This window comes from Triticum urartu, chromosome 4 (genome assembly GCF_003073215.2).
Source record: "Triticum urartu cultivar G1812 chromosome 4, Tu2.1, whole genome shotgun sequence".
NCBI classification, from domain to species: domain Eukaryota; kingdom Viridiplantae; phylum Streptophyta; class Magnoliopsida; order Poales; family Poaceae; genus Triticum; species Triticum urartu.
Genome location: NC_053025.1, coordinates 295,942,601 through 295,957,122, shown reverse-complemented (window position 1 = coordinate 295,957,122; position 14,522 = coordinate 295,942,601). Strand labels below are relative to the sequence as shown.

General features: G+C 45.9%; 1 protein-coding gene across 1 annotated transcript; it reads right to left on the bottom strand.

Moving 5' to 3' along the window:
* Positions 1-3,964: 3,964 nt before the first annotated feature.
* LOC125551531 (probable apyrase 1) lies at positions 3,965-13,056 on the bottom strand. The gene is made up of 9 exons (XM_048714789.1): positions 12,313-13,056; positions 10,639-10,767; positions 10,502-10,558; positions 10,269-10,361; positions 9,892-10,097; positions 8,524-8,618; positions 6,925-7,142; positions 4,512-4,701; positions 3,965-4,425 (listed from the first exon to the last, which is right to left on the bottom strand). Exons 1-9 carry the CDS (start codon positions 12,583-12,585, stop codon positions 4,313-4,315), a joined length of 1,374 nt encoding a protein of 457 aa, XP_048570746.1. The 5' UTR covers positions 12,586-13,056; the 3' UTR covers positions 3,965-4,312.
* Between the last annotated feature and the right edge of the window lie 1,466 nt (positions 13,057-14,522).

The window sequence follows — 14,522 nt, the reverse complement described above, 5'->3', positions numbered from 1 at the left end:
CCTGTAGCTGTGGGAAGTGGGCTCATATATATGTCTGACACCATTGTCGTCTTGAAGCAGCGAGAGGATGCACAACTATTGCCTCTGATCTATATCTGTACTTTGTAGACATCAAATTTATAATCCACAATAGAAAAAACGTGCTTCACATCACAAAACTGAAGTAAATTTGCCCGTTGCAAGTTCAGTTTTAAAACCACTACATATCCATAGCATTCATGCCCTGAGGCAACCACTTGTGTCCACATCCCTGACGGGGATTTGGATCATTTGCCCCACTTTACATGGGGTGATGATTTGCCTCATTGTTGTGTCAATGGTTAGGGTTATCAAAGTTAGAAGTAAACTAGGGCAAAAGATTCAATTTCTTCATCCCTGGCCTGGACAAGACCACTCAGATCAAATTCATGCTGGCGAAGCCATACCACCCCCACTTCAGCGCCATGAGGTGCTTCAGGTTCTTGGTCATGCGGGTGCTCGTTTCTGTCTCGGGTGCCCGCTCCGCCCACTCTGGAGCGTGGCGATGACTGATAGTTTGTACAGTGTCTCCGTTAAGATAACTACTACTCCCTCCGTTTTTAAATATAAGCGATTTCAATATGAACTACACACGGATTATATAGATTTACTCATTTTGCTTCATATGTAGTCCATATTTAAATCTTTAAAAGGTCTTATATTTCAGAACGGAGGGAATATGAGTTAGTGTTGTCATTAGCATGAAGCAACATTGAGTATTTAGTGTTTAGTGCTAGAATATAGAAGGACCAAGTCCTCTCTTGATTATGGATGATCGACTCATTTGTAACTGATGTTGTAACTCAAGCTGCATGTTTAATGCTTCCCCCGTCTCAAAATAAATGTCGCTTATTTATTATAAAGTTGTACTATAATGACACTTATTTTTAGATGGAAGGAGTATATAAAGAGAGCTCTCCAGTGAGGTTCATCATGGCTTAAACAACAACATTAAGAATTTTGAATGGTATCAAAGCGCCTATTTCAGGACAATGCGCAACACCGGAGGCCGCACCGAAATAACAAAGGGCACTTAACCATAGAGGAAATATCAGGTGCTCCTATGATACAAGCTCACATCGGTTGCTGGATCTACGAGTGGAGCTTCTCGACTTATGCGTAATTACTAGACTCCTAGTTTTTTCTAGGAAATTTGCCAGAGCTCCTCAGATGACTGTCGGATCTCAAATCCAATGTCGAGCTCACAAGGAAGCGTGGGAGGCTAGGGAGCACATGACATTTCCCCTCGGACCACAAAACCACGGCCCAAGGGAATGGGAAAAAGAAATGGTACCGCTCCACTGGCCGTTGATACAGATCACATCTTGCGTGTACACGACGACATATGTCACCACCCGTTCCAACGTTACATCGCACGTCGCGCACTCTTTGAGCTCAGCTCGTTCGCTCCTCCAGGCTTGGCTCCAATATCCACACCTGACAACTACTCGACTCACATCATCCCATATCGGTTGTACACGCGAGCTACCGATCGACGTTAACAAGTCATGATATCATCTTCCCACGCTCCGATCCCATCTTCTCCAAGACTCTCGCGTATGCGGCCATGGCAAACGACCCATATGATCTCCAAAGCTGAGCCAACTTTGACGTCGCCTCCCACAGACACGCCCACGTTTTCCTCAGCCCCTCCTCCTCGACGTTGGACAAGCCGGTGTTGTCCTTTCTCTGCCTCGCCGCCAGCTCGTCCCCTGCATAGTTCCTCCCTGGCTTCATCCTCCCGTCCATCCTCCTCCAAGGACCGTCTCTCTCTAATTTTTATATCAATTTTTTAATTGTTACACTCTAGCGTCTCTGTCTAATTTGCACGCAATCTCTGTAACAACAACTTTCGTGCTTGTTAGAGAAACTCTAACAGATGTGTCGTATCAACCCAATCACCATAATAACCACCCATATGGCAAACATGGTCAAATAGGGCGGTCTATCGCAGTCACCATACGCCCCTCAGACCACATAATATTTGGAGGCCACTCCAAATGGAGCATGTGAGCCTCCATATTTGAAGGCTAGGGGACGCCGATATGGAGTGACCTTCAAACACACTATTCATGCAGGAGGGAAGTTTCAGCCCAACATCTTTCTCATGCGCCTAGCCTGTTGGAGTGGTTGTTTGGACCAGGTGAGGAATGCACCTCCAAGTGGTGTCATAATTGATGACTATGTGAGTTTGTTGAACATATTTGTGACTTTTTTTGCTTTGATAACAATTTGAGCTCACACTTGCCTCTATTCCAATTGTAGGATCGCATTGCACATGAAAGGTTCAAGCAAATGGATCAAGAAGCTCCACCAAAGAAAGGTGCACTAGTTAACTTGGAAGACAATGATGATAGTGATGATGCACCAAAGGGGGGGACAAGAACAAGCCCGGTGGAAGAAAGTTGGACAAGGATAGGGTGAACAGGTCGGCTGAAGCATCTAGCTTGAGGAAGCAAGTTAGTGAAATGGTGAAGGTCAAGGAAACCATGTTGGAGAAGCCTCTGGAAACCAAGGTAGCATTGGCCGAGAAGAAGAACCAACAAAAGGAGGCAAATTGGGAGAGGAGATGTGTCTTCGAGGAGCGCAAGATCGCTCTTGAGGAGCAAAAGAGGAGTAGCGAGAAGACCGCCGAGGAGTACCCGTTCTTGATTATGAGTCTGAATGGCATGGAACCAATGACAAGGGAGTTTTCGGAGTTGAAAAGAATGAAGATCATGTTTCAGAGGAGGCAAGAGCTTCAATATCTTATGGCTGGTGGTGCTGGTTTCGGCAATGGAGGTGGTGATGGTGGTTGGTGGTTCGGCAATGTTGGTGGCGATGCTTTTGGCAGTGGAGGTGGTGGTGGTGCTTTTGGCAATGGAGATGGTGGTGGTGATGCTTCAGCCAATGGAGGTGGTGATGCTTCGGCCGATGGACTTGGTGGTGCTTCCGCCAATGGTGGTGATGATTCTTCGACCAATGTTGTTGACAAAGATGGTGCTATGGCCGATGGTGGAGGAGATGATCTTGGCAACCATGGTGTTGCTTGATTTGATCGTGTTTAATTGTGTTTAATTGCACATTCTTTTGGACAAACTTGTTGCCTCTTGTATTGCGCATGTATTTGGATGTGAGTCATTATCGTACAAGTATTTAAATCGGTGTATTGCATGATTATACAAATTTGTAGTTGATGTGAATATGAAAATCAAAACTGGTTTGCGAGGGCTCCAACGAAACAGATCCCATAAACTCGTACCGTAAATCAGTTTCGCCGGAGCCCTCACCGTACCGCAAATCAGTTTTCGGGTGAACCTTAAAACGGTTTTGCGGGACGCCGATTTGCGGGATCTACTAGATAATTAGGATTCTTGATCCCTCTCAATCTCTCTTCAATTCAAGGATCCAAGACGTGCTTTCATAGTCATCTCAGAATATTTGCCATGCTCTAACCAAAGGAAAAACATAGAAATTTAGAGGACAGGGTATCTACAGGAAAGTTTCCTACGGGGTTTCTATGGAATGGGCTATTTCATAAGAATTTTCCTTATCTTTCTGTCTACAATTCATGTATTTCCTGCTGTGACACCCCAATGATAATTTTGCAGTTCTGTATGAATCCAGGATGCATGACGACATCTCACTTTCTGAGTTTTTCCTATCTCTACGTTTTGAGTTCTTGGGCCCTACTTTGTTATGCGTTCAGGCAGTGACCAGGAAACCGCAGACTGGTTTCAGGTAGTCTGCTGTTAAGCCCTTCATTTTGCATCTCGTGCCCATTTCATAGTTCAAACGCTGATGAAACACAAGTTTCAAAACCAATTGGTGTTTCGGTACACTATATATTCAAAAGAGGATTTGGTTCGCATGGAAAAAGAAAACCTATAGAAAAGAGGGAACGATCATATTCTTACACACAAACAAACAACAGTAAGTCAACCGAGTTGTACAAAAGAGCACAAGATATTATGAAACTACTCACTAAACAGAAACTAGATTGAATAGTGCAGATTTATGCATCTGCATCAGAGTCCAAAAGGATTACAAAGTTTCTGATCTGGCTTTCGTTAGTACAAAAAAATAGACGTTCAAATGGCCGCACGGGACAACTCAAAGCTATATTCCTCATGTATACGTCATTGTATTTAAAGGCTAAATAAATAGAAGGGAAGATGGAGAACAAATGGTGAATCAAAGGCAAAATCCTAACATCAAACCTAGAATCTGAACTCGCTATTCCAGATTGGTAAGCTAAGCCAAAACTATATGCTGGGTGGTTCTTTTTGACAAGTTACTTCCAAGCTGTTTCTGCCTATGATGAAGATGCAACCTCAATGGCACTACCAAGGGGCCATGCTGCTTCCACAAACGAACTGCCGTAACGCACCTTCTTTACTAACGTAATATCTTGATAGGGATCCACACCTGAAAGAATATGGGCGGAAAAAAATAAGAAATATGTCGAAAGCTTCTAAGTTATTGCGAATTTTGTCCTGTGCACTAAGTCATACCAAATCCATCCACAAGTAATGTGTGCTGGTAAACAAGATCCATGCAAAGGAATGGAATGTCTTCCTCCGAAACATCAGGATAGGTGGCATGTGCCTCCTTCACATTCAATTTACAAACACGTCGTGCAGCTTCTTCAAAGTCTGATGGTTTAACCTTAGCAACTGCTGCCTTCGGGTTTACAAAACCAGCCTGATGAGACAATGAGATAATAATTAAATGTGTACGTGACAAGAGCAAGCAAGTCAACAGAAACCAGCATCAGAACAATCAGAAAAGTTTAGACGTCAATTTATGGCAGAGGAAAGACTGATGGTTTAGGGATTCCTGACATGCAGGATTTAGATATCTGCTTGATTGCCTGTTGGCTACCTGGGTGGTAAATATTTTTTGGAGAACTGTTTGATTTCAACAAATAAGGGCTTTAGGGCAGGTTGGTAATGGTAGAGGATCATATGGCATTGTCATGGTAGCAAGTAGCAACAAAGGATTTTAGATGGCAGGTTGGCAATGGTGGCAATGTTCACTTCCGGGATGATAACTGGTTTAGGAGCTGCAGTTTAGCAATGCAATGTTGGGATCCATTCATTATTTCTCATGAGCAGGATGGTTAGCCCATGTCTCTGGTGGATCAATCTGAATTTGGTTTTCGGAAGATGTTTTGATTATTGCTCCTTGAACCTCAGGTTTGAACTGTTAAAGATTGAGTCTTTTAGGGGTTGTTTGGATACCTAGATTTTAGAGAACCAGTTATGTATATACTCGTTCCAGGGTCTAACAAACTAAAACTCTGTTTGGGTAATCTAACTAATCCTCGGATAAGCAAAACTTGGTTCTCGTAATACCCGAAATATGAGTTTTTGGAAAAATGGGTCCAACAACGTTTTTGGTAAAATGCGTTTTAGAAATACAGGTCCGGCGTGCATGGAGCTCCGCTGAGAAGGTCTTCCACCACGAGGCCGGCGCCAGCGCCGACGTGGGGCGCCTGACTTGTGGCATCGAGAGCCGCAATGGGCAGCGGTGCCGAGTGGAGCGGCGACGGATGGCGGTGCCGAGTGGAGGGTCGAAAGCAGCGACGGACGGCGGTGCCGAGTGGAGTGGCGAGGCGGCGACTGCAATGTGTACAACCAAGCTGCATGCCGGCGACAGCGACATTGTAGTCTTCACCAACGATGCGACGATGTCGGTCTTCCTCAAGGTCCTGGACGTCTTGCATGGAGGACTGGCAGGCAACGCGCGCGAGCCAGCTCCGCTTCGCCCGCAAGCACCTCTCTGAGCCACGCGGCCTCCAGCGTTGAGGCGACGAGGGAAACACCCGCGCCGGCGTCCGTGCATGAAGTCATGGAGGCCGGCCCGAGCGGACCAGCCGCGTCTAGGATTGAGGATGGAGTTGTGGACTCTTGAGGCTGGAGCTTGGGAAGCTCATCAATGGCAAATTAATTTGGTAAAATTGAGAGAGAAGCTCACGGAAGAATCGCATCAAGGCCAACCATACACCATCCAAACGTGTTTTTCTATATACTGGTTTTTAACAAAATAGTTGGTAAAACCGATTTTGCTAAAAAGCGGCTAAAAACTCGTTTACTATATCCCCGTGGCTTATATCTCCTATCCAAACAACCACTTAGTGAGGAACCTAACTGCATGTTTTGGAACTTTGATGAGAATGCTAGGGTGTAGGGTCTGAGTTCTTTGTAGGCTGTCAAACTTTGGGCTGTATGGTCAATATACCCCAACTCCTGTCATTTGGCAATCGTGCATTCCACCATTTATTCTGATCTTTTAACGGCTGTTGGCAAAAAAAAATTTTGCTGCCACAGATAAACTAAGCAAGGTGCAAAATGTATGCGATAAAATATAACTTATTGTAATGAACCTGAGACGGTACACCGTTTCTTCAAACGTGTCGTGGTTCAAGACTATTGGGGTTTCAATTCTCAATTTGTTGGCATCACAGTATTGGTCAAGATTTTGAATGTCTCGGTGGCGGTTAAGTGAGAATAATCAGTGTGTGCTAAATATCGTCTGTGCTGCAGCCTGCGGCATAATGGTTTTTATAGAAACTAAGTAGTGCAGTTCTTTTTCAGGGAACTGTCTGGTTAGACTAGACTACTTAGATGGCCGAGACCCTGCTATGGTGGTGCTGAATTTGCAATGACCTGTTGTGGCTTCAGATCACCCGCTGTACTGAAAGACTGGAGACTGGAGAGTGAGTCAAAGGAACTACAAAGGATAGCCTGGAGCGAACTGGAACGTGAAGGCTCTGATGGATGTTTGGTGCTGAAATATCCTTTATCTAAGAAGAGAAACAATTGCTGAGTGTGGGACTGCTTGGTTTCATCAATCCAATGGAGGCATGACAAAAAACCCATTTGCCCGAGAATTTTTTTTTTGTCAAAATTCAAAAAGACTTACCTGGGCAGCCCTATCATAGAAAAATGATGCTACAAAAAGATTTTTCTGTCCATCTCCACCACCACCATTCCACACGCCACCAAATGTGCATTTCATGTGAGTGCATGCCGGTTCATCAACTTTAAGAGCTCTGACTGCAACAGCCCTGCACTTGGAATAAGTAGCACCAGATGATGAACCTGAGGCCTCAAATGTATCATCACCATATTGGTATTTCCCTACAATTCAATGTAAATTGCCATTAAAACCCGTCACTGTCGTACAGAATCATAAGGGTAAAATCTGACATGAGCAATTAGCACGTTGAATTCAAGGGTAACTTTCATTATGGGAAAACTGGAACATGCATACACACTAAAGACTCTGCCTACTGAGCAGAATAGGATAGTATAGCAAACATGCTTTTATTAATGCCTCCATTATACAGCATAATGTAAATATTTATTAAAACTTGACTGCATGCAAATTTCCACATGATGAAATATAGTGTTGCTTATTTCGGAATAAGGTACAAAACCTTGCATAGGATAGAACGATGTTCATGAAAAAGAAAAACACCTTAGGTGGCCTTTGTTTGGGCTACACCTTCTGATTCTCAGATTCTAGGATCCTAAAATCAGAAGCTCAAACAAACATATCAGATTTCCATATAGCTTCCTAGAATCCGATTTCAAAAATGAACTACCAGCGAAGGGAATCCGAAAGCAGCGATTTTGATGATTCGGCCGATTCTGCAGCTTCCCGCAAAACAAAACAGTTCGTTTTATGCCCCGCAGGCTGGGTCAACGACGCCCAACCCCCCTCGTCTCGTCTCCCTCCCATGGCGACCACGACGGCGACAATCGCGACGTAGGAGGTGTGCCTGCTGCGGCTGGAGGATCAGGCGGAGCCCGGCGGCGGCAGCGCCTGGGAGTACCTCGCCTGCAGGTTCCGCATGCGCGGCTCCGCCCCTCGGCCTCGCCCGCAGGCTTCCCTCGCGGCCCGCCCCCCATCTTCTGGCCACCAAGCTCTGCCTCCACCGCCACTTCGCCAGCACAGTCGGCTCCAGGATGGGCGGATCTGACTCCACCATCCCCGTCCCTCGCCATATTCCGACCAAGGAGCCGCGTCTCCGCCGCTGCGACGCGCCGCCCCGATCTCCGCGTACGCCAGCCCCGCCGGCTCCAGGATAGGCGGATCCGGCGCCTCCACGTCTGCCCGCCCCGTACTCCGGCAACCAAACCCCACCTCCACCTCCGCTGCTCGAGCTCCGCCTCCAATCTCTGCTCTGTTCTTGGCCTTGGGTAAACAAACAGTACATTCGGGGCTGCAGCTGCTTCAGATTTTCAGGGCAAACAATCTGCTTCAGATTTCCAGAATCTGCAGCTGCAGCTGATTCTCAGAATCCAAGCCGAAGCTGATTTTCAAGAATCCGTAGCCCAAACAAAGGGGGCCTTAGTTTTAAAATTGGCATCCGTCGTTATGATGCTGCCACAATTTCAGTATATTCACATTTAGTTCATTTTAAGTTCTAGAAAGGTAATAACAAGGAAAAGATGAATCAGTTTTAAACATATGGGTGTTGGGCTCGGAAGATAAAGCAAAACCAAGCGGACATACCATGATATCCATCCAACATGCAGTTGCTGTAATCACTGTTTTCACCGGCTTTTAAGATCTCTGCTCTAGCCGCCAGCAAACCGTAATGCAAATAACTGCAGAAAATAATGGCACTTATGTGAATGGTACATACCCATCTTATTTAGATGGAAAGGAAATACTGTGATATCTGTTCAAATAGTCGATGATCACAATGCAGTAAACGATATGTTCTATATGAGAGTGGTGACAGGCAGAATGGGTTGAAGGACACATGGAGCGACCTCCATGACAAAACATTACAGGATACTAAATTTCATTATCCTGTTCAAACTAAACAATTTAAAGTAACATTCGGGCACCTCCAAAGCCGACCCGCAAACCTCCCGCATGCGTCCGGACCGCACTGTCCGGACAGCGGAAGCCATCCAACGCGGGCCTGTATCTGTCCGTGGAGCGGTCCGGACGCGATTTCTCCCGCAATCTGGAGACAAACGTGGGGAGGCTTTGCGGGAGTCCGGACCGCTCCCAAGCCCTCTTCTCACCGCCCTGGCCCACCAAAAACCCCACCCCCCTCCCGCGCGTTTTTGGTCAGCGCCACTCCAGAGCGTCAGCGCCCACATTCATGCCCTGCCAGAGCGGACGCGACCGCTCACTGGCGCCGGCATTGAAGCGGCGCACCAGCCGAGAGAGCGCCGGCCGCGCCGCTTCCCGGTGCAGGCGATTGCCGCGCGTTCAAACGACACGATGGCCGCCCGTCCGTCTGTCTGCCGCCCACATTGATGGCACACAGTTACCGAGGCGTCTCCTCCGGCGCCACCCGCCCGTCCCTCTGCCGCCCACCATTGCTATATGAGAAAATTGCAAATGAGCAATGACCGAGCTTGTCAATGGTAAATAAGCAATAGTCTCTTGCTATATAAACCGATGCCCCGGCCATAGCCGCAGTCAGGTCGCAACTTTGCAAGATTGATTGGGACATGCAGGCGGCGAACCACGACAGATTGAGTAGTTTCCACTCAACTATAGTTCACTTCTACTAATGCAAGTGACGGAGTAAAAGAATAAGATGGGCCACTGGGTCAGCCCAAACGTGCACCTTACCTGTGTGATACATCTGCAGTCGTCACTGTCTGGTACCAACATCTAAAGGACAATTATGTATGACCTAAGAGTCCAAACTCCAAATCCAAAATATTTGTAGGTCATTCCTACTGGAGGAATCATAACTACGCAGCATAAAGATTGATTCCACAAAATTTACACCACTAATAACAGGTTCTAGATATAACTGGTGTAGTATCTTGGTCAGAAAAATAATACGACAAAAACGTTCAATGATCCTTGGACATTTGGAGTTTGGGCTACAACCACTTATTTGATGCATACCTGTGAACATAAAGATAATATGTTGTTCCCTTAAGTACCAGCTTCTTCACATATGAATCTTCGCCATCTGAAACTTGAGGAGCCTTTGCTGCATCCTTTTCTGAGATAGCATAAGCCATTTGGACAGAACCACCACCTAAGTCAACCACTCCAACAGTGCGTGAGTAAGGCTTTCCCAATTTCTCCAACAGATAGTTGATGGTAACCTATAAAAGCCAAAGAAACATCCAAGTTGATATATAAGAAAACATTCATGTTGTTTCTTAATGGTAAAGGTTACAAAAGAGCAACAAATGGTAAGTTTCTCTTTACTTCCATCTAGACTAAACATTTTTTTTTTGGAGTGCATACACAAATTGGGACTGCATCTATCGTACCCACGCGAATGCACCTTCCTGAGATCCGTCTAGAACAGAGACCCAATCTGGTTGGGATTTGAAAGAACTCTTGTCACGAAGGAGATCCCTAACCTGGTATCAAGAATAACCCAAGCGACATATTAATTAAGAATATAAAATGATACTATGATGAAACATGATATAATCCAATCTTGATAGAATGACAGGTACAAGACACACTATTGCTGGATTAATACAAGGAGAATACTTACCGCTTGCAAAATTTCTTCAGACCTTTCAGCTCCTAATGCTCTGAGACCTGCGGTGGCCTGCATAAGGGTTCAACAATAAAAAATCACCAGAAAACCCTTTATGAAAGTCTGTGGATAGCAAAAAAGCCATTACTCACCCCAACCCTGACAGGTGTTTGCTCACGCAATTCTACAGGAACTACTTTTTCAGCTTCCTCAAGAAGAGAAACAAGTGACTCGGCAGCCTCCTGAGGATCCTTGGCATAAGAACTCAAGCCTGGTTTTTTCTGAAATGGAAAAGGGATGAGCATTCAGATAAATTGTACTTTCCCCTCTCTTTTTTCCGTGGAAAATTCTTCTTTTCTATTCAAGTATATTACAGAGTGGCATGAGCATTCATGGATTGTCAGATCATTTTATGTCTAGGACAAAACAAACATCTTTCTCTCTTAATATCCATGAAACTCCTACTGAATTTGACGCATAAACATTTTCGAGTGAAGATAAGCCTTACCAAGGTAGTAAGCTAGTGCATTTTCGAGAAGTGAAGATAAGCCTTACCAAGGTAGTAAGCTAGTGCTGCATACTTGTCTAGGATGTATCTTGGACAATGATAATCAATTACTACATTTTACGTTTGAAGTTTCATAGTTTGTCAAATCATTTTGTGCCTAGGAAGAAACAAGCATCTTTCTCTGCAAGGTCCATCAAAATCCTAATGAACTTAATGCATAAATCCAGTGCTGACAAGCCTTACCAAAGTAGTAAGCTAGCGCTGCATACTTCTCTGGCCAAGAACAGGCCGTAGCTTTGACAATGATAATCAATAAATGAATAAATAATGTTTTAAGTTCGAAGTAAGTTTTTCTCCAGTATAAATAACTCAGCACAAACGCCTTAGATTGATTGACTGACGACCAACCTGGGTTCTATAACTGATAAAAGGGCAAGATTGCCCGTACTTCATAGCAGTTTTTTTCAATTTGCAACTGAATGGTTCTACAGTTTAACAAATTCATATATATTGTTTCTAGAATATCATTCGGGCAAAAGGCAGGTAGAACATCCATTTTTCAAATATTTCAGGAAATACCAGCTAGTTCTGCTTGATATATATGCAGCATTCCATGGTTCATGCGACTGCAGAAGAATAATAGGCATGACCATCCATAAGGTTGACAACTACGAAATAATTGATTGCTTTAGATAAACAAACTGGACCAGGTTATTGAGTTTATCGGGTAGACATCAAATACAAACAGCCGGTAGTACATCTATGTTCCGACAAACATGAGCCAATCATAAGTCAAAGGGCTCAAATTTCCTTCATAGTTGCACACATGAAATGGATTGGTTGTCAACTTGTCATGAACTGATGAGTGTGCCACCCTAGCATGCCAAATGCATTCATGCAACTAGCATCACTGGCGCTACTTACTCTTAATGTCTTTACAACAAACCACCAATGTATATATCAAATTCAATTGTACAATATATTTTTTCTAATTGTGGGGGTACAAGATAGTACGTTCATGGGTCCAATGGTCTACTCAGTGCTGCCATACAGCAATATCCGCATCAAGTGTCGCAAATCACCACTCAACTCAATAGTATGCACTAGTTATTCGTCCAGAGTAAGTTGATTCTGTTTGCTCTCGCATGTGCATGTTTTGCAGGAATGGAACAATCTCATTCCAAACATCAACCCAGAAACAACCATCCCAACGAAAGCTCTCGCATAAGATCACAACAAGAGCAGATCCAGCCAACAACGCCAGCACATTTCGTTATTAAAGATAAGCAGAACCAAAAAAAAAAACACAACAAGTCACCTGCTTGAACAGCTCGATCGCATTCCCTATAGGAACAAGATCCAGGCTCTCGTCGAAGCAGTACACGTGCACGCGGCTCCCGGAGCTTCCGGCGTCAAATATCACCGCATACCTGTTCGATCCGTCACCAACTCCGCCGACGGCCTGGGGTCCCCACCTCCTGCCTCCAGTGGCGAGGAGCACACCGGAGGCCCCGCCAGTGACGGAGGCCGGGGAACGCGGCATGAGGAGGAGCACGAAGGAGACGAGGAGCACCGGCGAGAGCACCACCATCAGCACCCCGCGGTAGCGGTGCAGGCGGTCGGAGACGGCCTCCCCTTGCTGCTGGCGCGCGCCGGCGGCCGAGAAGCGGCGTATCCTGGCGGCCGCCGCAGTAGCCGCAGCGGCATCGGCGGCGGAGGGGCCAACGGTGAGGTCATCGACGGGGAGCAGATCGGCCGCGGAGGGCGAGCGGTAGCGAATGCGGCCGTTGGTCGGGGAAGGCTTGAGCGCCTCCTGCTGCGACGGCTCCAGGGCGTCGGACGGGGAGGCCGCGCGCGGCCTTGCACGGGGTCTGGGTGAGGTGGGGGTGGGCGACGCCAATTGGCGCGCGGGATCTCTCCGCCGCGGCTCACAGCGACCGCTGGGTTTGACCCCGGGGCGGCATTGAGATCGGAGGGGGGCGAACTGGTGACTTGGGTGATGATGAATTCGCTGCGCTCGATTGGAGAGGGGAGCGAGGAGAGGGGAGGGGGGAAACCCGGTGTGGTTAGTTTGGTTTACCGGTGAAGCCGTGACCGGAAATACGACGAGGGCCCAGAGCACGGCATCCGACGGCTGAGATTGAGGCAGTCAGGTCAGATGGTTCGATCTCAGCCACTGGATGTTGTCTCTGCACTTGGGTTCAGCCTCGGCCATTGGATCATAGTTACCCGATTTGCGATTCACGGTTCGCTGGGTTCGGATTCGCGGTCCGTCGTACATCTCTAGTTCGGTGGGGGTATATACATCTCTAGTTCGTGAATCGGCCAACTGATTCGTGAATCAAAGGACTCTGATTCATGGACAATAACCCGGATTCGTGAATTTGATAATTTCGATTCATGAATTCGGTGTAAGCAAACAAATTTATATGGGGTCCAGATAAGCAATTTGATTACATGACTAGGAATACATGCATAAAGACATAAGGATTCTATTTTCATAGTTTAACAAAAAATGTACTTAGAAAAATACTAGTATTACATTGGTTGACTCTTCATGCATAGGAAGCCCTTAATGAGCACTTGAATCAGAGACGTGGCCATGGTTGAGGTAGTCGACTCTTCTCTGTCGTGTCCGTGGGGATCATCTCGATTGGTTTGTTGTTGTGAAGTTGAAATTGTGGTGACGGGCCCGGTGGCGTATGATGGTGGGTAACAGGTGGTTTGTTCGATGATCTTTCCCGGTGCGAGTGCCTGGTTCTCCTTCGTGGTTCTCTGCCAGAGTCGGAGCTGCGTTGTCTAGTCACAATGGCTGAGCCTAGTGTAGATCTTTATACATCTCCACATGGGCACTAAAGCGTGGGTTGGGTCGACGATTGCCTACGGCGAAGTCAGAGTCGTCTGCTCAGGATTTAGGGAAGACGATGACGCCTCTAGGGGAGGAGTGATAACGATGACGCATGTGTGATGTCTCGACGAAGCCCTCTTTGGGGTGGTGTGGGTGGATATCTTATGTGTGCCGCTTAGCGGTTGTGATGGTTTTAGCCGATTCTCCATACTTAACTTGGTAATCAGGTTTTCGCTCGATTTTGCCCACACACACAATCAAGTTTGGAACTTAGTAGGCTCTCTAGAAGGTGCTAAATGTTACAAATGTAAATGGATCTATAATGATACGCGGATGAAATTGTTTACAACCATAAAGCTCAACTTGTTGCAAAGTATTTTTGACAAGTTAAAGGAGTTGACTTTGGCGAGATCATCTCGCCATAGTGATGCTTAACCCAGTTCAGATTATTCTATCAGGTGTTGCACATTTCGATTATTAGATGTGGCAGATGACCGTCAAAACGGATTTCCTCAATAAACATTTAATCGAGGATATACACATGATACAACCCGAGGGTTTGACGATGCTAAGGATGCTATACGTTATGCAAACTTCATAGGGTCAAAAGCAATCATAAAGGAGTTAGAATCTTTGTTTTGATAAAATAGTCAAAAAGTTTGACTTCATCAAGAATGGGG